Genomic DNA, 26,581 nt, shown 5'->3' with positions numbered 1-26,581 from the left:
ATAGATACCAGGTACACATACGTTGTATACAAGGTCAGATACGTCAAGAATGTTGGCACAGAGGTTTTGTATCCAGAGCGAAATAGGAGCTTAAAATTATTCGGTTTTCTTGGTTTTTTTTTTAATGTTCTTATTTATTTACATCTTTTTTTTTATTCATCGCCACGACATCATGTCACAGCCGATTTAAAAAAAAACTCGGTATTTGCTTTTCTCGGAATCAATTGACTTGTCAGATGGGCATTATGCAAGATCCAAGACCCTGATTACCCTAGTGGGTGAGATGCGATCGGCCAACGCGGAGGGTGCCTGGCATGTATTGAAACGCGGAGGGCGTTTCAAGGGTTGCATTTTTAATATGTACCGGCGGCAGAATACGAAGAAGCATCCATCAGCCGGACGGTTTAACAGGTGGTACCTATTATGCGAGTACCTCCTGAAATGTACCGCTGTCAAAAACAGAAAATGGAGGAGACACATTGTGGCGCACTCGGGCTATTCAAGGTTGTTTTTTTGGGGCTTTTGAATTCTGGTCAATTCGCTGTCAGGCACAAGGTTAAATCAATCAAGTCGCCGTTTATTAGATTCTCAAACTTGATGGTTATCTACCCATATAGCCAATGCCCTTTGAATAATATAATAGGTACCTCAGCAGGTAGTTAGCAGTATTGTCGACATATCAGGCTGTAATACCAACCAATTAATGTGATGGCATGACCTCCCTCCAACTGGAAGGTCACTGGCCTGTGGCTTGCCATCCGGGGTAGCTGCTGCACGCGCTGTGGCTCAGCACTCCAACCGCCAGTAACTGCCAGTAACTGCCACTGAATCAACCAAAAATCCTCCCCCACCTGCCTGTGGCGCGCCTCTCCCACCTGCCCAATGAAGTCACCACGAGCTCATTTCAGCCTCTGTGTCCACACTAGCCAAAAGGTACTTCTTCATCCTGCCGGAGCTACTCGCTAGGCCCAAGTCACTCCATTTCGTTGCCTCTTCTTGTCTCGTGCTTCTCCTCTGTGAGGGCTCACGAGGCTTCAACCAGCCTCAACTCTGTCTTTGCCTGCGGCTGCGCCGTTGCAGAGCCTTCAGCTTCAGCCTCTTGCCTTCCCTGCCAGCTCCTTGCGCGAACCCCCTTTTCCCTGGAATCTTGCGCACCCTCGCTCTCGTTCCCTGGAGAACCAACCAAGAGCCTGCCTTTGGCAACAACTCCAATTCCAATCCCAACTCCAACCCTCACCAGACTCTCCTTTAACCCCCCTCAAGCAGTTGCCCGTCATGGTGTCGTTTTGGCCGTTCAAGGTGAGTTTTTGATTTTGCGATGCTTGCCTGTGCTGTTCTCCCTGGCTTCAAGCTGCTGACTGCCCCGGCGCAAACCAGAGCGACGACTCCTCGCCAGCGTCCTTCGAAAAGGCGCTCTCGGCCCTCTCGAAAAAGATTACAACCACCCAGACTCGCCTGGAATGGACTCGCCTGCGGTCTCGCAAGATCAAGGTGCTGGGAACCCTCTACACCTCCTTCGCCTACCTTGTCAGCGTCATTGTCCTTCTCCTGGTTGTGGGATATCCCAATCTAGGGCCCTGGGAATGGACCGGCATGGCTGGCGGGCCTGTCTTGTGAGTTTGTCCCTTGCCTTTGTCGAGACTTTACATGGAAGAGCGCATTGCCTGTCATGCGCATATACACACGCAACGAGTATTCGCAGATTGCTTCTTCCCCCCCCTATATCCCCTACCCCTGGCTGACGATTCAACCGTTTGTTGGCGTCACACAGCATCTACACAACGCGCGTCGTCATCACCAGCTACTACAACTTCCGCATCGAAAGCCTCGAGGCCAAGCTCAAGGCGCTGCAAGAAGAGCGCGGCAAGACGATTCAAAAGCTCAAGGATGCGACAAAGTACGACTCCACCATGGAGCTGATTGAGAAATACGGCGGCCCCGACGGCAGACCACGAAGCAGGCAGCAGGAGGGCCCCGAGGAGCCATCTGATGCGAAGAAGACGCAGCAGGGGCCTTGGACCATGCCGGAACGCATTCACATCTCCCCTCCCCCGACTGCCAACATCCCCCGACGAGAATTCTCGCCCGCCTCGCTTGCTCCCAGCAGCCGACCCGTCACGCCCCTCGCCCAGAGCATCGCCTCTTTCGACACCACAGCCGAATTCGCGCCCAATGCCTTTGGCAATGCCCTTCCTCCTCCTCGCCCCCAGTCGGCGCAGAGCCAGCTGTACAGCATCCCGCCGCCACCGCCCCCCTCCGAGCCTCATTGGTACGATCGCATCTTCGACGTCCTTCTGGGCGAGGACGAGACCGCGGCCAAGAACCGCATCGTGCTCATCTGCCGCGCATGCCGCGTGGTGAACGGGCAGGCACCCCCGGGCACCAAGAGCCTGGGCGAGCTGGGCATGTGGAAGTGCATGGCTTGCGGGACGCCCAACGGCGAAATGGATGAAGGAAAGCGCATCGTAAGAGAAGTCCTCAAATCACACGAGAAAGACAAGGACGCGAGCTCGAGCAAAGAGCCAACAACGCCGGAGACTGACGATGGTGACCTTCAAGCCGGGGAAGACGAGGCCGACGGGCCAGCTGCTGCGGTCAGGGCCAGGAGATCAGCGAGAAGTAACAAGTAAGTGGCTGCGGATGACTCTGCAACGGGGTAGGCGTATCGGTTTTTTGCAGGCTAGAAGAAAGGCCTAGGTTCTTGGGGGGTTTTCATGGGCAGGGTGGATGGAAAAAGAAGACAAAAAGAAACTGGAAAAAAAGAGAAGAATCAAAACAAGAAGAAACTCGACGGGATAAAGGGGGAAAGAGAGGAAAAGGAGAGGAGAAAGAAGAAGAGAAAACAAGGGCTCGGAGGAAGGCGTACTGTTTGCTTGCAGTGATATCTCCCCGCATGGTTTTTTTGCTTTTTGCTTTTTTTGCTTTTTGCTTTGTTTGCTTTTTTTGCTTTCATTGCTGGCCTTCTTCGTCTTTTACCCCCTTTTACTTTTCTTTTCATATGACTGCTTCTCGCAGCTCGCCTTTGTAACCGGAGTAATTTTCTTGACTTTTCTTTTTTTCATTTCTGCTTTGAAGAATTTACCCTTGACATCTCCAAGGTTTTACCCTTGGGTATTGGCCACCTATGCCCATCTTTTACCTTGCCTTTTTTACCTCGCTATACCTAACATACGACTCATCTTCCTCCCCCCCAATACCTACCAAAAGGTGGGGAAAAGAAGGCCCAGAGTTGACATCCGCAAGACATGTATCACATGTATCTAACAGATCATTTCTTTTTCATTGCTTTGCTTGTCTGTTTGGCGATTCGTCCCTCTGATTGGATGGCATGTCATCAGTCGCAAGAGCGCATCATGGCTGGATAGACAGGACAGGACAGGATTAAGAAAAGAGTCATTAGCACACGACTTGTTTGAAATAGGCATGATGAATAAAAAAAAACATCTTCACATTGCAAGTCTATCTATCGCTGTCCATTCCATCATTGCAAAATTGTAGTGGCCAGCTCCCCCATTCAACTACTTTTTTTTTTGGTGATTTTCGTCTTGTTTTTCCCACCCTCTCTCTCTCTCTCTCTTGTCTGTTTCGTAAGGGAATCATTTTTCATATCTACCTTGACTTCAAAAGGCTACCCTGGGCATCCTTCGACTATGCCCGGGCACCAAAATCTTCTACCATCCATTTCATTAGTTGGCGGCGTAGTATGGTCCAAAAATACATTGCGCAACATGGCTTGATCCATGGCTCCTGTCCGTCTATATAGGGCTCCAACTCCAATTCATCGTTTCCGCACCTCGGTGGCCCAGCCGTCAATTCCCTCTCCACGGCTGCCGACCTCCAGGCCCTCAATCTTGACGCCCTTCATGCCCGGCGTGTCGTCCAGCCACGGGTGACCTGCCATGCCGCCGGCGTTGGCGCGCTTCTCTGGCACGAGCTCGAGCATCGGAGTCAGAAAGGCCGAGATGCGCTTAGCCTCGTCCTCTTTGAAATGATATTTCTCTCTCAGGACATCTGGTAAAGCCCAGTGCCTCAGCCTATGAATGTTCCGGAGCTCTCCCTTTCTGTTAAATATCTCCTGGCTCCATTTGCCACTGAGGCACAGAGATCGTGGGAAGGGGCCCAGCAGCTCGATGATCTGCGCGATGTGGTCGTCGTCCTTGCCATACTTAGTGCCAGACTGGGGATCGAACAGATAGTCGCCCGTAATCAACTCGAACACCTATCAACGCTTGTTAGTTGGATCGAGGGCACGTTGACAAAAACAAGTGAATCAAAAAGAGGCTTACCATGGCAGACATGCTCCAGACATCTGTGCTTGCACCCCACTTTGCGCCTAAAATCACCTCTGGAGATCGATATTGACGCGTTTGAATATCGTTGGTGAAATGGTGATTGACCCAGCATGCATTGCCCAGGTCGGCAATCTTGACGCTAATCACCTCGAACGCATGCGAATCATCCGCCTTGCGCTTGTCGCCGGTTGAGCCCGACGAAGGTGTGCTGGATTTGTCTAGAGAGATACCCGACACTTCGCGAGTCAGGAGGTCACTAGATGGCGGCAACAAACAGTCTTGATGTTAGGAAGGAGAACCAAACAGTTTTGACATTCGCGTTGGACAGGGCGCAAATGGAAAAGAGAGGCAACAGAGATTTCAAAACTTACGCAGACTTTTCTCTCTTATGAGCGTCGTCGGCCTTTGGCGATCCGTCCTTGTTCTTACCTAGAAACAAAGGAAAGAGCGTTAGAAGAATATCAAATGCAAGAGAGGGAGGAGGGATAATACTGGTCGTACCTTCCAGCATTCCAGCCAGGCTGCCCTGGGAAGTTGATGATGGGAATAGGTTGTTGTGGTTGAAGTTGGCGTTGAGGGGAGACGGCAACGGCTGGCTGCCAGTAATGAGCGTCCTACGCCTTCTGCGGCCGTTGCGGTTGTTCTCTTTGTCGGGCGTCTCGGGCTTGACCACCTTCTTGACAATCTGCTCGACGTCTCCAATCTCAATCAGGACGTTTTCGGGCTTGAGATCGGTGTGGATGATGCCGCACTCCCGGTGGAGGTAATCCAGGCCCAGCAGGACCTGCTTGGTGATTTGCTTGACAAGAGGCATGGGGATACCGCGGTGGTTCCATCTCTTGATGAGGCCCAGCAGGTTCTCGCCCAGCACCTCAAACACCATGCACATGTGGGTTCCGTTGGGGCCCTTGTGTTCGAACGAGTCGAGGAGGCTGACGACGTGCTTGCGGCCGGGATGGTTGGGGTTAGCCTGGACGATCTTGTTGAGAAGCTTAATCTCATCGACGGCCGTCTCAGTGTAGTGGGTGGCGGAGCGCACCACCTTGAGCGCGACGTGTTTGCCGTTGGTGTTGTCCCGCGACAGCCAGACGGTCGAGAAGTGACCCCAGCCCAGCTTGCGCACAACCGTGTACTTGCCGTCCTTGAACTTTTCGCCAATCTGGACGGGGTGATAGCCGCCCTTGCAGTAGTCTTCGGAATCTTCCTCGTCGGCCGTGTTCTCGGCGGGGTCGTCAGCCGCCGACGACGACGACGGCGAGTGAGCCATGGTGGCGCTGGGCAATTGGCGGGTTCTAGATTGCAGGCAAAAGCAAGCAGTAGCAGTTAGCGATCGCGACTCGGGCTTGCGGAAGCGCGTCCACAAGGAGAGACGGTGGCAGGTTTGATGGGATGGGATGGCCAAGCAACCACCTGGCAGCAAGACGATGGAATGGAGAGAAAGGGACCGAGTTGGAGACAGGCGGGCGCAGGGATAATGGATCTTGATTGGGCGGTCTATTTGTGAAGGGGGGGGGAGAGGCTAGCGGTAAACTCCAGCCAAAAGAAACGCTTTGCGGGGTGACGGTATCAAGATTGTAAGCCCAATCCACAGCCTACAAGCAACTGCGCGTGCGAGCACTACTGGCAGCGGCAGCGGCAAACTCAAGGCGAGATGGCATCTGCCAGCCAAGGTACCCGTAGATGCCAAGGACATCACGTACTTGACGCTACAATGGCAGCATGGCCGCAGTAGCGCTCATGGCAGCAGCAGCAGCAGCAGCAGCAGCATCGAGTAGGAGCATTTTGGAGCCAAGCGGGCCGCCCACTTGGGCGCGATAATCAAAGCCAGAAGCCCCTTGCACATGCTCTTGAAAGGGGTCCTGTCGCTCGAAAGGGGGTTTGAAAAAGAGGATATAGACAAGTAGGTACTGTAGGAGAAAAGGTGAGGGGAACCTGGTCTTGAGAAAGCTCATGCTGTCTTTGACATTATGCAGCGTCTGTCCGCGGCAAATGGTTGGGCAATGAGACTTCGCGGCTGGTTTCGGGCAGGGCCTATCCCAAAGATGGGATGACGAGAGGGACAATAAAAAGGGCCCGTTTTGGCTAACCAGGAAAAGGAAGAGAAGAAAAAAAGAAGCAAATGTAAATAAATGAAAAAAAGAAAGAAACAAGGAACGGCAAAGTGCGCACAGAGCACAAACAGTAGAGAGCCTCGGGCTTTTTCCCTTCTTGCCCAGGCAGCAAACCGGGCAGACAAGGTGAGGGTTATTCTGGTAGAGGCGGTATCGTGACAAGGTGACAGAGGGGAGAAAGAACGAGAACGGCGTGGCAGCGAGAGTGAGACTGGCTGGCTGAGCACACACACACGCATCGACAGCAAGCCAAGTCTTCATTGGCTGGACACACCAATGATGACGGCGAGCAGCTGAAAGCGGCAGCAACAAGCCCGTCCCTACTAAGGCCGTGGCTGTTCGATTCGACTACCCGCCCGAGCCAGCCCCTCCAGTGGGGCAACGCTCTCAGACGCCGGCAGCTCTGCAAGCGGCGAAGCGCCCTGAAGCTCTCTCTGCCTCATATGGGAGTTGTGAGACAAGCGAGAGAGAGAGAGAGAGAGACGGAGGGATGGGGAGGAACAAGGTTGGAGTACGGGAGGATAACGACAGCGCCGAGCCCCCTTTCCATGCCATCAACGGGCAGGCAAAAGCAGGTATCCGAATACACAACACGAGACTGGCAACGGGACCAACGGGATTCCCACGGAGCAGCAGCACTCGGGCAACAGCGCGGAACCCTGGCCACATGGGAAGACGCAGCAGCAGACGAAAAGTGCAGCTCCATCGCCGTGGCAGCGGCAAACAACGAGAGCAAGGCAGAAAACAAGGTGAGCCGTCGCGAAATCAAAAATCAAACACAACGCAATACAACACAAAGCAGAGCAAAACGACGCAATACAACGCAAAGCAAAGCAAAGCAAAGCAAAGACAACCCCGGTTCGGCGCAGGACTCGGCGGTCATCAGCCTCGGAGCGGCCTCCAGCTCGTCACTCGACGTTTGTCTGCGGCCCCGCTGATACGAGTAGAGAGAGCATCTCCATCAGGGCCTCGCTCCAGCACAGTGCTGTAGTGGGTGACGGTGATGGCATGGAGCCAGGGGCAAGAATGCACATGAAGTAATCATAGCCTTCTGCCCTGTTTTTTTCTGCAGCTTCTGGGCTCGACTTGAGCAAATGCCGGGGCTCGGGAGGACCAAGATGGTGGAGCCGGCCATGTCATAGAGCGGGCACAGACAATGAGGGGCTAGCCATGGCGTGTGTAACGAATGAAGAGGCCATTTTGGCATGCAAAGGCCATGCAGAGGGCAAAAACAGGAATAGGAAACGAACCTGCGGCTGCGAGTGTGATGATGAGGGATGTGACGGTGGAGTTGGACAAGTCGGTCAGGCACCCGGAGGGCCTTGCCAATGGCAGGGCAGAAGATGCAAACGATGGGCGGATAGACAGACACGCAGCTTTGCGCCAGTGACCCCATGCTCGTCTCATCATGCCCGTTGCCCGCAAGGCTTCAAGGGTTGGAGGGGTCACGTCGTACGGGCAGTGAGAAACAATCAAAAATAAACAACAACAAACGCGGACAAAGGGGACGAGGACGAGGGGGGGAGGCCAAGAATCCTTTGAAAAGACAGACAGTCCATGAAATGCCAACTTACTCGTGCATGTCCACGTCCTGCGACTTAGACGGCTTGCCTGCTCCCGATGCCGCATCTGCGTCTGCAGGCCGCTGCGATGGTGGCCCCTCCATGGTGATGATGGGCTTGAGGCCGTCCTTCTTGCGCTTCTTGATGCTGACGCCAGAGCCGCTGGAACTGGGGGGAGCTGAGGCCTCTTTATGGGTGTTGGCGGCATCCACGTCGCTGCCGCTCATAGCTGCAGACGGCGTCGTTGCTGCAAAAGCAAAAGAGGGAGGCACAAGCAAAAGTTGGTGAGGCGGAGGGGGGAAGATGGACGAGATGGACGAGGGAGGGCAAGGACAAGGATTGGCCTGGAGGGCGAGGCTGAGTTGGGTATCGATAGGATAGGATAGGATAGGATAGGGTGGCAGGAGCGAGTGCGCGTGGTTGCTGCTACGGACCGGGCTATCGTGCCTTGTGCAGGTAATGGCAGGCGCGTGAGATTTCTTATTTTCCTTGCTATTTTTTTTCTCGATAATACTACTAGGTAGGTAGGTACGGATTAAAAAGGCCTCTCTCTACTATGTGTGTGTAAGACCTGCGGGATTCGCTACGACAGCGGTTGCAGCTGCTAACGCTCTTTCCATCGGCTTCATCTTGTTCCTGCATTTACTAGTGTGATGGGAATTGATTGAAATCAAAATGCAAGGATTAAAAATTGAAATTCAAAATAGAGAAAAAGAAAAAGAAAAGACTCGACCATTCATGTACCCATGTGTTTGTAGAAGGGGAATGGAAGGCGATGATGCATCGCTACAGCATTACCGTACTACCTAGGTAGTCATGAGGAAGGCACAGACTAGGAAGCAGCGATGCCCTACAGTAATCGACTCTGATTGCGCGGATCCTTTCGCAATGAACAAGTCCAACTTGACAGATCAGAGAATCACTGCGGTGTGATGGACGGAATCAAACGAGCGCATACACACGTCTCTTGCAACGAACCTTTCGGACAGCATCGGCTCACAAAGGAAATGTCTCGTGTTGCAAGACCGACGGCGTCAGCTGAGATCGACCCGCGAATGGCCGTCGAGGTAGCGGCATGGCTTGGAATTCACTCGCTGCAAGGCCGTTGCGCAATTACACACTGCAAGAAAAGCAGCAGGCCTGTTGACCACTGGCTCAGCTCGGCGCTAGAGCGCTATTACATTAGTACCCGTATAGTACGGAGTGTTGATGCCGGCCAAATCTCGACATGCGTGGTCAGTGTTGGAGTCGAGGCCAGTTTCAAAATTGACAGAGCAAATATCCCCAAGTAGGCGGTGACACACAACAGCCGTTGGAAGATGCTAACAAAGGTGCCAGCGCATTGGATTTGAAAAAAAATCTTCGACTCAGGCTCGCCTTCTTTTGATAAAACCGTCGTCGGGGCCTAGGAGCGGTCCGATCCGACATTGTTAACGAACCGGTTGGCAGCGAAGAAGAGACAAAGCATTGGTAAAAAAACCTGGAAAGAAAGAAGGAAGGAAAGAAAGAAAAAGAAAGCCAATTCCCCTCCAGCAACCTCTACTCGTACACCAAAAGTCCGAGATGTGGTTTCAAAGAGAAGAGAGGCAGAGATATGGCAGGGCAAAGCACGGCAACCTGGACAAGGGCGGATCAAAGCAGCGAATCTTGTGACGCCGCTCTCGGCACTAATCTCGACACATGCACGCCATTCTCGTGCAGATAAAGATCGACTGAGGAGCATCAGTGACGCAACTGAAGCAGAGGCCAGCTCCAACTCCACCCATGGACTTTTCCCTCTCTTCCTTCCTCTTCTTTTCCCTTTCCGCGCCTCTTTATTTTGATTTCGGTCCAGCCGCTCGATGCGGATCCGCGGAACTCCACATGCCTCGCACTTTGTGCCTGGCCCCCATGAACCCATTTTGCAAGTACAGCGTGGAGCATCTCGAATACGGTATCCCGAGGTTAGCTGTCTGGATCTTCTGCCAACGAGAGGCATTATTCGGAATCCTCCTGTTGCCATCACATGATGGGTTTCAGAATCTCTGATTCCCCCGTTGAGACCAAGTCAAACCAAGACTGCATGGCGAGATTTTCTCAGTCGACGATACAGATACAGTTGATGGCGGGATTCGTCCTCATACTGCCCTGAAACCTGCCGAGTCACAAGCGAGAGTTTTCTTACTCGCAACGTTCTCCTATACGTCTCTCCCCTATATCCCGATATCTCTAAAGCACTATCCTGGAAGCATAATGTCTACGGGTATGGTCATCCAACAAGCTCAAACAGTTGCCACCAGCAAGCACGTGGGCTATCTTTAGCCGTAACATGCATGCCCTTGTACGGAGCTCGGGATGCAACATGCTTGATGCCAGATACTGGGCTGATGCTTCGGAAAATTGCCCAAGGTCACTGCCATTACTCATACCAAGCAGCAGAGAGGTGGTACTGTCAGTGGGGGCCAAGCAAGCAGCTGATGGGTCTCAAAGGGGGAAATCTTATAGGCACTGGCAAGCGCTCCGTACTTGCAACGCCGCGTGAAAGAGCGCAATCCTGACACTCGCCGTAAGCGTGCCGTATCTTATGCAGTCGGCGGCTCACCCGTCATCCCGTTCATCTTCTCCCATGGAAGGCCATTCAGGAGTTGCTCGTCTTTCCAGGCATTGCCAGCGCAGTCCGCCGCCCGTACGCGCACGGTTGTATCGTCGAGCAATGCGAGGCTACTGCTAGTGCGAGAGAGTGCGAGAGCGGGAGAAGAGGAAACGGGTTACGGACCTCTTTTACTCCGTAATGCTAATACTAGGGGCCGTTGTAGAAACTAATCTTTGTTAGTCCGTTGATAGTGATACCATTGTCCGCGGCCCGCGATGTCAAATCAGCCGCTGCAGATACAGTACGGCCGCTGCCAAATCCTTCCCGTCGGACTTTTGGTAGGGCTGCCGCTTCTATTCCTGAATACCACGAGTCGAGTGCTGATACTAAATGTAGCTAATCTCATCTACTACGGTACGGGACGTCTTTGGACGAGTTGTAATACGGGGTAAGGCAAACCCGGAGAAACCCTGAACTCGGTCCCTCAGCAAAGTTGCTGTTGATGAAGCCATTGACAACCGACAAAAGGGTCACTCTGTGCCATCTCTGCCGAGCCTGATTGGCCGCCGTGCAACATCGAAACCCCAGTTCCCGGTTCTCGGCAGATGACACCCCAAATAGCCGTCTGGATATAAGAGTTTTCTGGTTGTGGCGTGTTGCCGCATCCCCATTTTTGTCGTTCGATGAGGCCCCGGGCTAAGTCCCAATCTGCAAAGACCCTGACGCAATGGGCTTGCTCGAGTGACAGGATCCCGGCAGAGCAGCCCGCGTGCTTTCCGCTGGCCGGCCACTTTGTCCCTCGAACTCGGAAGCGGCTGGCAATTCTAGAACACACCTGAAATTGGGGCGAGGCCGGGATTCCCTCCCCTGTCCGGAATCATACGATTCGCTTAAACCCTTCTGTCAACGCGATATTGGTCCCCAAAACGCGGTGACGTTGTGACAGGTTGGAGATTGAAATTTTTTTTCCTTTGGCTTTGTTTTCTCCTCCTCATGATCCAATTTTTTTTTTCAGCCCTTGAGACCGCCAGGATTGGCGTTGTTCAAGCGGCACCGCATGCGGCCCAGCCGGGTCATTACGGGAATTGGACCATCATCCCATGAGTCTATGGCCCCCCCAACAATCAGGGTGCTCTTGTCTCTTGTCTTGTCTTTCATTGATAAACTCCATGAACCGCCCCAGAATCTTTCATCTTCTTCTCCACATGACCTTGATTGCTGCTCTTTTTTCACGTACCACTACTCGATACTTGAACTTTTTCCAAGTTTTGTTTCTCTGTGCTTGTAAAACCCTGATACCCTTCCATAGCCTTGAGTCTCGGTTGCCCAAGTTTGATATATACACACCCTTGTATATACATACCTACAGATATACATACCTATCTATATATATCAACCCGCCAATCAATTTGCTCATTCAGCGGCCAAAACATCTCTCAACACCTTTACCATGGCCTTGACTCCGCAACAAGTCAAGCTGGTCAGGGACACCATTCCGGCTCTGACCGAGCAAGGAGAGGTCATCACAACACTCTTCTACCGGAACATGCTCACGGCTCACCCTGAACTCCATGACTACTTCAACACGGTCAACCAGGCCAACGGCCGTCAACCTCGTGCTCTGACGGCCATCATCCTCAGCTTCGCCAACAACATCAACCACATCACCGAGTTGATCCCCAAGATGGAACGGATGTGCCAGAAGCACTGCTCCCTCGGCATATTGCCCGAGCACTACGACATTGTGGCCAAGTATCTCATTGCCGCGTTTGGAGAGGTCCTCGGACCAGCCATGACTCCCGCGGTCCAGATTGCCTGGAACAAGGCCTACTGGCTGCTTGCAAAGATGCTCATCGGCCGAGAGGCCCAGCTGTACAACGATTGGCAGCATTGGCAGGGCTGGAGGAAGTTTCGCATCGAGCAAAAGGTGGAGGAGTCGGACGACATTTACTCCTTCTACGTCGTCCCCGAAGACGGCAAGCAGCTGCCGAGCTTCATGCCGGGCCAGTATGTCTCGGTGCGCGTTCAGGTGCCGGGCAAGGGATATCTGCAGTCGCGGCAATATTCGCTCTCCGAGAGGCCCAAGCCGGACTATTATCGCTTCACGGTCAAGCGTGACCGAGGGTCGCAGACGACACGAACCCCGAGTTACCTGTCAAACTCGTTTGGCACCAACCCCGGCGTCGTCTCCAACATGCTCATTGACCAGAAGAACGCCGGGGACATTCTAGAGCTGACTCACCCGGCGGGCGAGTTCTTCCTCGACACGTACAACACTTCCAACTCGCCTCTGGTGCTGATCTCTGCCGGCGTTGGCGTCACCCCCATGGTGGCCATTCTCAACTCTGTGATTGAGAAGCAGCCCAACAGGCCGGTGTCGTGGGTGCAAGGGTCGCGAGACTCGATCCCGTTCTACCTGCACGTCCGCAAAATCGCCCGCGACAAGCCTCACGTCAAGACCAACATCTTCAAGACGCGCCTTGCGGAATCGGACCTGGCGGGCGTCACGTATGATCACGACGCGAGGGTTGACCTTGACAAGGTGCACGCGGAAGACTTGTGGCTGAACAATTCATCCACCGAGTACTTTATCTGCGGGCCGGAGCAGTTTATGATGGAGATGGCCAGGCGGCTGAGGGAGTTTGGCGTCAACGGCGATAGGATCAAGCTTGAGCTTTTCAGCACGGGCGATACCGAGTTCCAGGTTGATGCGCTGAGCATTGCGTCTGGACGATCTCAGGCGGCGACGTCTTGCAGCAGCAGCAATTAGATGGATTACGCTGCCTACCAATGCGCATAAGAATATCTGTCTATGTGTATACCACATGCACGAGACTGCAGACACACAAAAGAAACACAAACAGAGACACACACACACACACCACACTTGTACGAAATTAATAGGTCAGTATACGGAAGGACGGGAAAGAGAAGGGAGGGGAGTCAAGGTCATGAAGCATAGAGGTAGAACCGGGCAAAATCGCAGGATTGGAAAGGACATACGACATGTTTGACGAAACTTTTTTTTTTTTTTTTATACAAAAAGAGGCGGGATCAAGAGAAAAAAGGGGGACAACTATTCTTTATTTTGGCATAAGTCAGCAGTGGCTTGCGGACAGATGGCGTTGTCATGTTTTCTTTTTTCTCTTGTTTTTTCTTTTGCTTTATATTCTATCAAAGAGATTGAGAAATGTATCGTATCCAAGATGTCTTGTTGAAAGGGGGTTTATAGCAGTGATGTGATTCATGGCACTCTAAGGTATTCTGAGCAGCTTTAATGATGAATGGATGATAGCTTTCAAGCATCAACAATCAAGTCTGAAGAACGGAGTCGACTCAACGTCTATGCAAGAGAAGTTTCATGCTCTCATGTATCCACATGCATCGTCAAACTCACGGCCGCTTTGCAAACCGGTGACTCCAGAACCCAGGCCACCAGTCCTTGACCTCCTCAACCAACCACCTCGCAATCGCCGCATTCGTGTCCTCACGCTTCTCCGCCGCGACGTGATGCCCCGCGTCGATGATGGTCTCGGTCAGTTTCTCGCACTTTCGCCTCATGTAGACGGTAGCCGTCGAGTTGCGCGCACAGTCGCTGACGCTGTCCCACCTTGCGTGGACGAAGAGCACCGGCATCAAGAGCTTGCCGTCGTGCTTGCTGTGGGCGAGGTTATACGCCTCGTTGGCCCCGTGGTTCATGTAGTAGCCTCCGGCGGAGGCGAAGCCCGTCTCTTCCATGGCGGCCACCAACTCCTGGAAGACGTCGAGCTTCATGATGATTTCCTCGTCCTTGACGGTGGAGGGCGGCGGAGGGCTGTCGATGCCGCCGAACCAGCCGCCTTGCTCGAGGACGTTTGCCCTGGGCGAAGGCATGTCCTCGGGCAGCCATTCCGGCTTCCGGAAGAGATGTCGCAACACGGAGTGCGGGCTCTTGTTCTGAAAGGCAACGGCCTTGTCAAAGGACTGCTCGTAAAACGCCATGTAGCTGAGCTGGCCGTGAGGATACTCGTCCTCGGGATAGACATGGCGATCGACGGCGGCCAACAGCCCGGCCCAGCCGCGCTCCAAGACGCCGTACGGGATGGCGAGCCCTGCGACGGCCCGACAGACCTCGGGCCGGGTATTTGCGATGCTGTACACGGTGGCGCAGCCCCAGTCGTGTCCTACCCAGATGGCCTGGTCTCTGCCTGTGTCGCGGAGCACGGCGAGGACGCCCTCGACGACTTTCTCCTGGGAGTAGTCTGTCGGGACGCTGGTGGTTGTTGATCTGCCGTACCCGGGCATGTCGGGGGCGACAGCTCGAAAGCCGAGGCCGGCGAAGACTTGGAGCTGGGGATGCCAGGTTTTGGCGATGCCGGGCCAGCCGTGGACGAAGATGATGAGAGGGCCTTGCCGAGGGCCGGCGGCGAGGTAGAAGATGGACTTGGCTTCATCGCCGTAGGTGACGGAGTGTTGCTCGTACGGAATGGTTGACATTGTTGTTGTTGTTGGAGGTTGTTATTTCAGCGTGTCTCTTTGGGGGGCCTTTTGCTTTCGACCTGTTTTAAGCCCGTCTCTCTTTTTGGCCTTGTATGTTCGTCCTTTGTGGTTTCAGGGTTGACTCTGCTTGGTTCTGGTTAATGAGTGACTGGTGTGACCTTTATATCAAGCCGGCTCACCTGCATCTTATATGTTCAGTTTGCTAGTTGGTGCCGTTTTCAACTTTGAGTTGTTACACTCGGCATCAGTTTCTGTTTCCGAGGTGTTACCTCATTTGTGTTGCCAAGCTGTGCAAGGAGGGTAGTATTCCATGGTAAATAGACGATCTGCAAGAGTTGGAGTTGATGGCAGTCGACGAGTCGATTACGGTTGCGCCGAGAGCACAAGGCGATGATTAATCACAAAATGCGATTTTGAATCACCCAGACCGGTAAATCTTGAAGCCATACTTTCAATTGCAGCTTGAGTCATGAGAGAAGCCGTTCAGATGAAGCAATGGAGGCGTTGTGTTTAAACAGTTTGAGTTGGTAGCCAACCTGAAGTTGTCGCCATTTTGACGTCCCTGTGTGATGGCAACACAACAACTACCCGATTGTCCAATCATCCGCCGTCCGCCATTGACAGCTTCCGATCCCAAGCTCAATTCAACTCTTCTGGAATACTAGTGATCGAATCGCGCTTCCGGGTATGTACGATACAGTACATGTAGCTAAGCACCGCGGCCGCGGCATCTCGCCAGCGTTACGCGGGATCGTCGCCCGGTGCAGATCCAAACGAGCCCGAATGCAGGACAACTGGGAAAAGAAACGGACTGTGCCGCTTCAAGGCTCGCTAACGAAACGAAAGAGAGCTCGGCTGGGTGACAAGGAAGCATAAATCAAGCCAGACCGTAATCAACTGGGCCGCCTTCGGGGGCCTTCGGGGGAACAGCTCTAGCTCGTCGTTAGCATTGCTTCAGAGCCCTGTCAGCGACGCCAAAAGGGACCAGGCCAGGCCATCGGCTCAAGGTGTTGCTGTCCGTGTCATTGTGTATCCACCGCGAAGAGTCTCATGTCATGGGGCGGTTCGTGACGCCTCGCAAGCGCCGTGTGTGTCAGCACCTTGCCGGCGAATCTTGAGCGTTCTCGAAGCGTTGGCCTGTGTGTGTACGGAGTATGGCGCGTAGGTTCACGGTTTGTGGCATATCAGTGACATGATGGATTCTGCGCACGTTTTTTTTCTTTTGATAGGGGGCGTTCCCGAGATAAGGGCCATTTAGTTTGGGAGGGCGTCGAAGCTAGAGGGAATTGGCGAAGAAGAATCGATGGAGAAGAGACTGGAATAATGGCTCGCTAATTTTGCTTGGCTGGTTGGTAGTTTAGTGGCGTTGATGGCTTGGGATGCCGCAAGATCAAGATCTGACCATCCTCGTCCCCTTTTGTTTGATTTCCAGTAATTATTTTGCTTCTCTCAGCTTCTTCTTCTTCTTCTCTCTCCATCTCGCTCATCTCTCTCTTTAAACTGTGTCTAGCCATGTGTTTCTAGCCAGCAGATTCACGGAGCTCTGGCTCGTTCCCCCGGTCTTCTCTTTTCTCTCCCCTCTCCCCCTTTTCCCTGCTCCCTCTCCTAAAGAAAAACAGGCCAGTCTCTGTCTAGACCATCATGCTTCTCCCCTGGCGATTTGGCTCTCAATCAAGGCAAACGGACAAGTCAACGCCAACGGCGTATTACCCCGCGTCTTCCCGTGCTCTTGTGGCTCCTCTGTTACCGGGTTTGATTTGCTCATCTAGAAAGCTTCCATATCCATATCCATGCCTGGCCTGAGGATTGGCTGCTTGGGTCTTGTGCTTTTTTTTTTTCTCTCTCCCTCCAGCAATCGAAGAACCCCGGTAACTAGGCCGATTTTCCTCAATTCGAGCCCCGGCAACGTTTCTTCTTCTTCTTCTTTCGGATATCGCCGTGTTCATTTTCACGGCAGTTCTTCTTTCTCTTCCTTTTTTTTTAATCTCGACATTTTGCATTACGAGCGATATTGGCATTTGTTTTATTTTTTATGAATTACTCTTTTTGCTCGGCCATGTCTCTGTGATTTATTCTTTTTTTTTATTAATTCACGACTTCATTCTTATACTCTTTTTTTACTTGTTACATACAGCTTTCTCGGGGAAACCGGCTTGCATGGAGAGTCGGTAAAAACAGGGTGTCTTTTCGCATCACTTTCCTGAATGGCGCGCCGAGTCCGGAAGACGCCGTGGAGCCGCACGGGATGCAGTACGTGCAAGCGGAGGAGAAAGAAGTGTGAGTCTCTCCATTTGCCATTTCTATTTCGAGCGGGCGTTTGCGGGCATGTGTTGGGGGCTGTTTTGCATGGCCTCGTGTGTGCGTGAGACACGGCAGAGGACGAGACACCAAAGGAACCAATCGAGAGACTGTGACTGACGCTGAGAACTCGCAGGTGATGGCCAAAAGCCGAGGTAGGTTTGAAGCAGCTTCTTTTTCTTCCCTTTGTTTCGTTCTTTTCATTTTGCAGCACTTTACGCGAATGATACTATCGACTACATGTAGCCAAAGCTCGACTGGCTGGCTTACCTGGACCGACGACTTGCTACCTTTTTTTTTCTTTGATTGATTTCCCTTTGCTGGGGGATTTCGTTTCCATTGACTGACTTGTGCTTGACCATGGCAGGTGTCAGACATGCCTGCGGCTGGGCCTCGAATGCGTCCAGTTCGACATCTTCTGTCCCATCAACGTGGTTACACCGACACGCGAATCCCGGCCCAGAGCGGTGACGGACGCCGACCCGGAGGCTGATCCGGACGAATCGAATCACTCGAGCCCGGCATCGACATCGTCGGGATCGTCCGGCGGCACGGCAGACGACGCAGAATCCAGCGGCGAGGCGGCGGATTGGCACAGCAGCTCGGGCTCCTCGGCGCTGGTGCCGTCGACGGCTCGGAGGCTCTCGCAGTCGTCATCACGGTCGTCGCGGTCGTCGCGGTCGTCACAGTCGCAGTACGAGTCGCAGTTTCAGCTACAATCATCACCGCATCAAAATCAAAATCAAAACCAACATCAACATCAACATCAACATCACCAGAACCAGAACCAGAACCAGAACCAGGTGAGCCTGCGGGCTCGCGGCGGTGGCTCGCGGGACGGGCCGCCGATGCCGTCGCTGTCGGCCTTTTCCTACCTGTCTACGAGCGAATACTTCTTCTTGCAATACTACCTGGAGCGGCTGAGCAACGTGCTGGTCAACGCAAACAGCTCCGTCAACCCGCTCAAGCAGCTGATCCTGCCGCGCATCGCCTCGTCCAACCTGCTGCTCGACGCAATCTGCGCCACCGCGGCCGTCCACCGGTCGAGTGCAAACGACGTCGACCGGTCGGAATACTCAACCATGGCGACGCGGTACTACGTCCGCGTGCTGTCGGCGGTGCGGGACCTGATTCCGCGAGTGACAAACAACAGTTCCTCTGGCTCTGGCTCTGGCTCTGGCTCTGGCTCTAGTAGGAGAAGAGAGCAGCTGATAACGGACGGCAGAGAGTCGAGCCCCGTCGAGGGCGAAGGCAGCAGTGACTACGGTAACGGCAACAGAAACAACAAGAACAAGAACAAGAACAAGAGAAAGGTCATCATCGAGGACAAGGACACGGCCGAAATGGCCATTCTGGCGTCCATCTTCCTGTGCAAATACGAAATCATCAAGGACGGCGTGGAAAACTGGCGCTTCCACCTGCGAGGCATCGAGTCTCTGTGCCAGTCGCTGGACCCGGAGCAGACGGCGTCCATGTCGAATACGCTGGCCTACGTCCGTAGCTTGTGAGTGCAGATTCCTTTTCTTCCTCCTCTTCTTCCTCTTCTTCCTCTTCCTCTTCATCAGCGCCATCTTCTGATTTTCTTGCTTCTTTCTGATCATGAGCTAATCGGCCTTCCCCAACAAAACAGCATGTCGTATCATAAGAATATTGCTCGCGTCACCGAATACGCGCCGCACGCTAGAGACGAGGAATTCGAGCATGAGCCATTCGAGATTGGCACGCTGTTCCCAGTTGACCCGTACATGGGCTTCTCGCAGAGCCTCATTATTCTCCTCGGCCGGGCCAACGACCTCCTCGTGATCAACATACGAGATGAACCGCATAAAGTCAAAGAAGAAGTGGAGGCCATGTACGTGAAACAAGTTCAAAATCCAGACGAGATACCAAACTGGTCAACTGACTGACTGACTCATTGTGTCGAATAGATTAAGCCTGCTGGCTAGGAGAAGCTGGAGCGCGGATCGGTTCGCCATTCCCGAAGGCATGGGTCCCTTGACGATTGAAAACTCGTCGCACATTGCCGAGGCGTATCGATGTGCCGTCATTGCTTGCATCCACGCCGCGCTCGAGATTCTGGCGGAGAGAGAGAGAGAGGGTGCCGTATATTCTCCACTGGTGCCGATGGAGGAGCTGTCGTTGCATTCACAGTTGCAGCCGCAGTCAACAATCCCCCTTCACATCCCCACCCCCATAGACTGGGCATCCCTGCACGCCCTTTTGCCCGTAGAAAAGGCCGAGGCCCTGACGGACTGTCTGGCGGCGGTGGCGCGGGTTCCGCTTGGATGTCCGGAAGAGGCCGGTCTGCTGCCGCTGCTGTTTATCATCGCGTGCGAGACCCAAGTACAGGACCAGGCCAAGGAGGCGCTGGTGCGGGTGGAAGCGCTGGGGAGCCACATTGGGCTGGGAAACGTGCGGTGTGCGCAAATGTTGCTGAAGCAGGTGTGGGCGAGGAAGTCGGTGCAGCGAGACTTTCACGACTGGCGGGGGTTGCTGGCCAAGGTCAAGTGGGATCTCATTATTACTTGAGGTGTGATGATGGAGAGACTGACGTTGTTGAGAGGTGATGGCTGTTGAGAGACCAGCGTTGTTGAAAGATGGTGACTGTTGAGAGATGTCGTTGTGGACAGGCTAACGTCGTTGAGATGGTGATTGTGGACAGATGATGATTGTTGACAGATGGTGATTGTTGACAGATGGTGATTGTTGACAGATGGTGATTGTTGACAGATGGTGATTGTTGACAGATGGTGACCATTGACGAATGTGAGAGTCTATCAACAATGAAGAATGCATCATCAACTGAGAGACCGTCAACTGAGAGACCGTCAACTGAGAGAGACCATGCCTTGTGAGGCCATCAGTGACGCCATCAATCAAGTCAGCATCGACTGGAAGACGATCCCTTGCGAGACCACCGACTGAGAAGCCATCATCAACTGAGCCATCATCAATTGAGATCGTCAATTGAGAGACCGTCACCCAATAAAGAGCGAGAGAGAGAGAGAGAGAGATGGCGTATTTCCGACCTAAAATGATGTATTTCTCCCTCCTTCTTGTCCCCCCCTTCTTTTGTCTTCTTTTTGATTCGTTTCTTTCTTTTCTTTTTGTTGTATGTCTTGTTTAGCCCGGATTTCGTTGTCGATTCGATCTTTGTCGCGCCGCGGAATTGTGTCATTTGGACTTGGTATGGGAAACACGACGGAAACAAACGGCGTCCTTAGCTATATAGTAGCATAACCAAAACTAGTAATTTTGTGAGAGAAAAAAAAAAAGTCCCCCATCAAAACTCGGAGAAAAATACAAAAGAAATGGGGAAAAAACGGAACAGACGTTGGCCTCTATTTAAATGTTGATCCAACCTAGCAAGCAAGCCCGTCAACGACCTGCTAGTCATGCGGTGACAAAATAATCGGGCTTTTGATCCACGCGGTTGGTCCGGGGGGAGGGGAGAGCTGATGGCTTTTTTTTTGTTTTGGCTTCCGAAGACATAATACGTGCAGAATAGGGTTGCTTGTCCAGTCTTGTTTTTTTGCTCTTTTTTTTTTCTGACTGTGCTAGACAAAAAGACAAGCAAACAAGACAAGGAGGACGGAGAGAATCTCCACAGCGGGTTGATTTTCCTTTTAGTGCGCGTATCTTTGGCCCAAAGAGGAATCGGGAAGAGGCGGCCGGCCTCCGCATCTCATGGCGGTTGGTTCGATGGGATAGATCGGATGTTGGTTCCCTGTCAATAGTATGGGTGGATGGACCAAGGACCGTAGAGGCGAGGCTTTTGGGGTAAATTCAAACAAGGGCCTAAAAGTGATGGTCGTTTGACGGGGACGGAGGATAGAGGGGGAGGGGAAAGCTCCGATTCGGAAGTTGAAGCGTAAGTTGCACGCTGGCGTGAGGTTCTAGTGGTGTTTAAACGGAGAGGGCGTGATAAGGGGATTGGACTGGACTGGACTGGACTGGACTGAGGATTACTATATACTACTCCGTACTACCTGTACATATACCTGGAGACGTGGGCGGTTGGGCACGTATGGATCATGTAACTCGTACTGCTCGTATCGTCATCTGTGGGTATTTATGTACATAGAGTTCTGATACTACAGTGACGGGAACGAATAATGTAATGCTGGGCATGGTTTAGTATAAGAGGAGGCCCTTGACGCCTCCCCCCCTGGACAGAGCTGTCAACTTGTCGACTTGACTGGTCAACTGTGGGATCTCGGCTGGAGAAGTTGACAAGAACAACAAAAAAGGCTGAAAGAGCAAAAGATTCTTACTTGCCGGGCTTTTGCTAACAGTAACACGACTCGGGTACTGGATGCTGCTGGTGGTGGTGGCACAGTACAACGATCCCGATACCTGCTTGATCTGAATCTGACTGTTTCCGGATACTATTCTGGATACCGGCACTATTCCCGTGTGCAACGACAAAGCAAAACGACACGCACGACCATAAGCACAACTACGTCAATCGGCAGTTGTCGTTGATACTGGCAGCTCGGTGAACTCCCGGTCGTTGTACTGCCGAGTAGGCTATTGCATACATGTACTGTTGATACCATTGGTACTATACACTCGGCATCTGTATCTCGTTGATTAGGGATCATTGCATAGGCATCACCACTTATACAAGCCGGAGAAGATGCATCATCATCATCCCTTTGATCCCATCCGCCCCGAGGAAATCTCCCTCACCACCTCCATCCTCAAGGCCGCCCTCCCCGGCGTCTCCCTCCGCTTCAAGGTCATCGATGTCCAGGAGCCCATCAAGCAGCATGTCATCCCCTACATCGAGGCCGAGCGGACGGGCCAGCCTCTCCCCAAGCCGCCGCCTCGCCTCGTCTACAGCTACCTGCACCGCCTCGACACATTCGCCTTCCTCAAGGCCGTCGTCAACCTCGACAACGAGGCCGTCGTCGAACTCGAGGAGCTGCCCAGGCACGTCCAGGGCCCCGTCGACGTGGACGAGATGATTGGGCTCGAGACGGTCATCCTCAAGCACCCGCGGGTCGTTGCCGAGATCGACAAGCTGCAGCTGCCCGAGGGCGTCACCGTCTGCACCGACCCGTGGATCTACGGCACCGACGACGAGGCTGAGACGAGAAGGCTGGTGCAGTTCTACATGTTCATCGTGCCCGTTGCCCATCCGCAGTCGAACCACTACTCGCTGCCGTGCGCGTTTTCGCCGGTGATTGATGCCAACTCCATGGAGCTCGTCCGCATCGACTATCTGCCCACGGGGGGCGATCACTCGTCCGTCGAGACGCAGCCGTGGAAGCCCGTCAAGGCCGTCGAATACGCCCACGAGCTGCTGGACACACCGCCCCGAACAGACCTGAAGCCGCTGATTGTGCAGCAGCCCGAGGGCCCGTCCTTTTCGCTCGACGGCCACCTGGTCAAGTGGCAGAAGTGGCGGTTCCGCGTCGGCTTCAACTACCGCGAGGGCCTCGTGCTGTACAACCTCACCTACGACGGCCGCAACGTCTTTTACCGCCTGGCGCTGTCCGAGATGACGGTGCCGTACGGCGATCCCCGGAGGCCGTTTCATCGCAAGCAGGCGTTTGACGTGGGCGACGTCGGACTGGGCATCACCTGCAACCAGCTCAGCCTCGGGTGCGACTGTCTGGGCCACATCAAGTACTTTGACGGCTTCAGGATCGACTCGCAGGGACGGCCGGTGCATCTGCGCAACGTCGTTTGCCTGCACGAGCAGGACGCGGGGATCCTGCACAAGCACACAAACTACCGCAACGGCCAGGCGACGGTGGTGCGCAACCGGCAGCTGGTGGTGCAGATGATTTGCACCGTCTCCAACTACGAGTACATCTTTGCCTGGATCCTGGACCAGGCCGGCGGCGTCGAGTTCGAGGTCCGCGCCACGGGCATCCTGTCGACGATCCCCATCGACGACGCCCAGGGCCTCGAGCTGCCCTTCTCGACCCCCGTTGGCCCCGGCGTGTCGGCGCCGTATCACCAGCACATCTTCAACCTGCGCGTCGACCCGGCCGTCGACGGCTTCAGCAACACCGTCGTCTACGAGGACAGCGTGCCGCTCGACCCGCAGGAGCACGGCATCGACGACCCCTACGGCGTGGGCTACGTGGCCAGGACGACGGTGCTGGACAGGGCGGGCTTTGCCGACACAGACGTCGAGCTGGGCCGCGTCTTCAAGATCCGCAACGACGCCGTCATCAACGCCGTCAGCCGCAGGCCCGTGGCCTACAAGGTGCAGACCGTCGCCAGCCAGCGCATGCTCATGTCGGCGCGCTCCTTCAACGCCCGCCGCGCGCGCTTCCACGAGCACGCCGTCTGGGTGACGCGCCACCGCGACGGCGAGCTGTTCGCCGCGGGCGAGTTCACCAACCAGAGCCGCCTGAGCACGGGCGTCGACACGTACGCGGCGAGGGGCGACGACGTCGTCAACCAGGACGTGGTGTTTTGGCACACCTTTGCCCTGACGCACAACCCGCGGCCCGAGGACTTTCCCGTCATGCCCGTCGAGAGGCTGAGCGTGCACTTCAAGCCCGCCGGGTTCCACGACAAGAATCCCGCGCTGGACGTGCCGAGCTCGCAGCAGGCGGAGAACAAGTCGACGCTGGTCGAGGCGACGGGGGCGGCGGCGGCGTGTTGCGAGACGGCGAGCAAGTCGTGAGGGAGTCGGGGGGATCTACCTAGGTTGCGCGCAAGGGATGGGAGCATCGAGGGTATGCTGACATGGTACGGGGGTTTGGCTGCTGTGATGCTGAGACAGCCGTTGTTGTTCTTGTCGTTGATATTACCATCGATCTATGGCCATGTTGTGTGCACTCTGGATGGAAGAGACGGAATACGTTGACGACGACGACGACGACGACGACGACGATGATGATGAATCTGATGAGATATTTACGAGCAAGCTGGGAGGGGACATGTGCGGATTTGTATTGTTTTTTTTTACATCTCGTTGCTAGCTTTTGATATAAAAGCCTTTCTTTGTGATGAAATCTTTCAACAGGAGTCATCATCCATGTAACATAGGTATCTATAGCATCTTTTTTCTTGCTGCTCAAGCAAAATGAAACAACATTCCCTTGTGGACTCCATTCCACAACATTCGTTTCCAACATCAACATTCACAACATCTCCTTCTCTCCTCCTTCACTTGCTCAGCAGCGCCTTTTCAATCAGCCGCGCCGCCTGCAGCACCATCCGCTCGTGATACCGCTTGCCCACCACCTGGATCCCAATCGGCAGGCCCTCGGCGTCGTCGGCAGAGTAAATCTCCCAGTAGTGCTTCTCCAGATCGTTCTTGGGCTTGTACTCCTCCCGGAGCTCGGCGGCGGTCGCGTCGCCCACCAGCTTGCCCGCCGGCATCGCCACGGCCGGATACTGCAGCAGGTTCCAGATGGCCGTGTAGCCCCAGTATCTCGTCGCCCCGTGGGGGCCGGCCACGCTCGGGTAGACGGGCGCCAGCACCACGTCCACGTCGAACTGGTTCCAGTGGTCGCTGTACTCGGCGCGGAACCCGTCGCGAGCTTCCTTGAGGCCCTCGGGAGACGAGGCCACCGAGGCGCGGCCCTTTTGGCACTCGTTGATGATCCACTCTGTCAGGGGCAGCACGGCCTCGCCGCCCTTTGCGCAGAGCGCGCGGATGTTGGCGCCGCCGTCCTCAAAGTAGTTTGCGGCAATGATGCTCCAGCCCCGGGCGTGGTCCATGGGCGAAAACGACACCGTCTGCACGTCGATGGCGCGGCCCAGCTTGTCGGCGATCTTGCGCATGGCGGCCTTGACGGGCGGCAGCGGCGACACGACGCCGTCGTCAGACAGGATGCCGACCTTGAGCGGGCGCGTCTCATCCAGCTGGCGGCCCATGGCCGACGACAGGATGCTGCCGGGGATGAGCGAGACGTCGTCGATCCAGGGGAGAGTCGACGAGTAGGCCTTGCAGAAGAGCTCGAGGTCGCGGAGGGAGCGCGCAAAGGGGCCCAGCGTGCCGGCGATGGAGTCGTGGCCGGGCGTGGGGACGACGACGCCCTTGCCGCTGAACCGACCGGGCGTGGGCTTGAAGCCGTAGAGCTACATGTTGTAGAATGATCAATGTCAGCTTCACTGAGGGTAGGGTAACAGCCATGCAGTACAGATTCTCATCTCTCCCCTTTCCTTACCCCGTTGAAAGCAGCTGGAACTCGGATGGAACCTCCAATGTCGCCTCCAATGCCCAGCACCGACGCGTGCATGCCCATGAGCGCCGCCTCGCCGCCCGTGCTGCCTCCCGCCGTCAGCTGGCGGTTCCGCGGGTTGACCGTGGTGCCGTAGATGTTGTTGGAGGTCTCGAGGTGCATGCCGGCCTGGGGCTGGTTGGTGCGGGCAAAGACGACGGCGCCCAGCTTGCGGAACGTCTTGACGATGGCGGCGTCGTCGTGGCTGGTGCTGTTGATCCAGGTGACGAAGCCGGCGTTTGTCAGGTGGGAGGCGACGCCGATCTGGTTCTTGAGGGAGAGGGGGATGCCGTGGAGGGGGCCGATGAGGCGGCCGGTGAGGGCGAGGTGCTGGTCGCAGGCCTCGGCGTCGTAGATGGCTTCGGCGAGGAGCTCGGTGAGGCAGTTGGTCTGCGATGATGATTTAGCATGATGGCCTGGAGATGGATAGAGAGAGTAGAGAAGTGGTGAGGAGAGTCATGGTCGAGTTGAAGGAAGATGAGAAGATGGAGAGAGGGGTTTGGAGGGGTCAAGGTGGTTGTTGATTGATGGAGGGGAAATGCGTCGACATGGACAAGCAGAGTCCAACAGAGGGTGATGAGGATGGTGGTGATGAAGCAGATGTTGGATAGAGACAAGAGACACCAAAAACTCACACACTGCTGCGCAATCGTCGCCCTCTTGCGAAACGCCGCCAGCAGCTCCACGGCCGTCACCTTCCTGGCCGCCAGCATCTCCAGCAGCGCCGTGGCATCGTAGTCTTCGGTCAGCGTCAGCTCGGCGTCGGACAGCAGGCCGCTGGACCGGGGCACCGAGGTGACGTCCTGGGGGAGGGCGGTGATTTGCGACAGCGAGAAGAGCACGCTCTTGTCGAGGGAGGCGTCGCGCAGGGAGATGGCGGTGCGGATGTGGTCCTGCGATTCGGACATGTTTGGTGTTTGCGGTTGGTGATGATGGTCTGAGTTTTGGTGTTTTGTTTTGTTTTGTTTTGTTTTGTTTTGTTTTGTTTTGTTTTGTTTGTTATGAGGGAAGCATTTGGTGGGCAGAGGGAGAGAGAGAGGCACCGAGAAAATCACAAGGTGAGTGATTGATT

At 54.4% G+C, this 26,581-nt stretch overlaps 9 protein-coding genes across 9 annotated transcripts; 5 read left to right on the top strand and 4 right to left on the bottom strand.

Moving 5' to 3' along the window:
* Positions 1 to 1,275: 1,275 nt before the first annotated feature.
* Positions 1,276 to 2,630, top strand: Triagg1_6432 (uncharacterized protein; the record flags this gene model as incomplete). The annotated part of the gene is made up of 3 exons (XM_062901056.1): positions 1,276 to 1,299; positions 1,378 to 1,613; positions 1,772 to 2,630. 3 exons carry the CDS (start codon positions 1,276 to 1,278, stop codon positions 2,628 to 2,630), a joined length of 1,119 nt encoding a protein of 372 aa, XP_062754685.1.
* Positions 2,631 to 3,778: 1,148 nt separating this feature from the next.
* On the bottom strand, positions 3,779 to 5,559 carry Triagg1_6431 (uncharacterized protein; the record flags this gene model as incomplete). Its single annotated transcript, XM_062901055.1, has 3 exons — positions 3,779 to 4,219; positions 4,287 to 4,548; positions 4,664 to 5,559. The coding sequence occupies 3 exons, from the start codon at positions 5,557 to 5,559 to the stop codon at positions 3,779 to 3,781; spliced, it is 1,599 nt and encodes a 532-aa protein (XP_062754684.1).
* Positions 5,560 to 6,846: 1,287 nt separating this feature from the next.
* Triagg1_6430 (uncharacterized protein) lies at positions 6,847 to 7,341 on the top strand (the record flags this gene model as incomplete). Its single annotated transcript, XM_062901054.1, has 1 exon — positions 6,847 to 7,341. The coding sequence occupies one exon, from the start codon at positions 6,847 to 6,849 to the stop codon at positions 7,339 to 7,341; it is 495 nt and encodes a 164-aa protein (XP_062754683.1).
* Positions 7,342 to 7,973: 632 nt separating this feature from the next.
* Positions 7,974 to 8,607, bottom strand: Triagg1_6429 (uncharacterized protein; the record flags this gene model as incomplete). The annotated part of the gene is made up of 2 exons (XM_062901053.1): positions 7,974 to 8,516; positions 8,575 to 8,607. 2 exons carry the CDS (start codon positions 8,605 to 8,607, stop codon positions 7,974 to 7,976), a joined length of 576 nt encoding a protein of 191 aa, XP_062754682.1.
* Positions 8,608 to 11,987: 3,380 nt separating this feature from the next.
* Triagg1_6428 (uncharacterized protein) lies at positions 11,988 to 13,307 on the top strand (the record flags this gene model as incomplete). Its single annotated transcript, XM_062901052.1, has 1 exon — positions 11,988 to 13,307. The coding sequence occupies one exon, from the start codon at positions 11,988 to 11,990 to the stop codon at positions 13,305 to 13,307; it is 1,320 nt and encodes a 439-aa protein (XP_062754681.1).
* Positions 13,308 to 13,930: 623 nt separating this feature from the next.
* Triagg1_6427 (uncharacterized protein) lies at positions 13,931 to 15,013 on the bottom strand (the record flags this gene model as incomplete). The annotated part of the gene is made up of 1 exon (XM_062901050.1): positions 13,931 to 15,013. The coding sequence occupies one exon, from the start codon at positions 15,011 to 15,013 to the stop codon at positions 13,931 to 13,933; it is 1,083 nt and encodes a 360-aa protein (XP_062754680.1).
* A 2,207-nt stretch (positions 15,014 to 17,220) lies between these two features.
* Positions 17,221 to 19,843, top strand: Triagg1_6426 (transcriptional regulator family: Fungal Specific TF; the record flags this gene model as incomplete). Its single annotated transcript, XM_062901049.1, has 5 exons — positions 17,221 to 17,266; positions 17,451 to 17,469; positions 17,682 to 18,818; positions 18,945 to 19,166; positions 19,243 to 19,843. 5 exons carry the CDS (start codon positions 17,221 to 17,223, stop codon positions 19,841 to 19,843), a joined length of 2,025 nt encoding a protein of 674 aa, XP_062754679.1.
* A 2,110-nt stretch (positions 19,844 to 21,953) lies between these two features.
* Positions 21,954 to 23,963, top strand: Triagg1_6425 (uncharacterized protein; the record flags this gene model as incomplete). Its single annotated transcript, XM_062901048.1, has 1 exon — positions 21,954 to 23,963. One exon carries the CDS (start codon positions 21,954 to 21,956, stop codon positions 23,961 to 23,963), a length of 2,010 nt encoding a protein of 669 aa, XP_062754678.1.
* A 485-nt stretch (positions 23,964 to 24,448) lies between these two features.
* Positions 24,449 to 26,417, bottom strand: Triagg1_6424 (uncharacterized protein; the record flags this gene model as incomplete). The annotated part of the gene is made up of 3 exons (XM_062901047.1): positions 24,449 to 25,366; positions 25,456 to 25,899; positions 26,145 to 26,417. 3 exons carry the CDS (start codon positions 26,415 to 26,417, stop codon positions 24,449 to 24,451), a joined length of 1,635 nt encoding a protein of 544 aa, XP_062754677.1.
* Between the last annotated feature and the right edge of the window lie 164 nt (positions 26,418 to 26,581).

Source organism: Trichoderma aggressivum, assembly GCF_033847375.1.
Source record: "Trichoderma aggressivum f. europaeum strain CBS 100526 chromosome Unknown scaffold_025, whole genome shotgun sequence".
Lineage (NCBI taxonomy): Eukaryota > Fungi > Ascomycota > Sordariomycetes > Hypocreales > Hypocreaceae > Trichoderma > Trichoderma aggressivum.
Note: the sequence above shows the minus strand (reverse complement) of the source record. Positions and strands in the feature narration are given on the sequence as shown.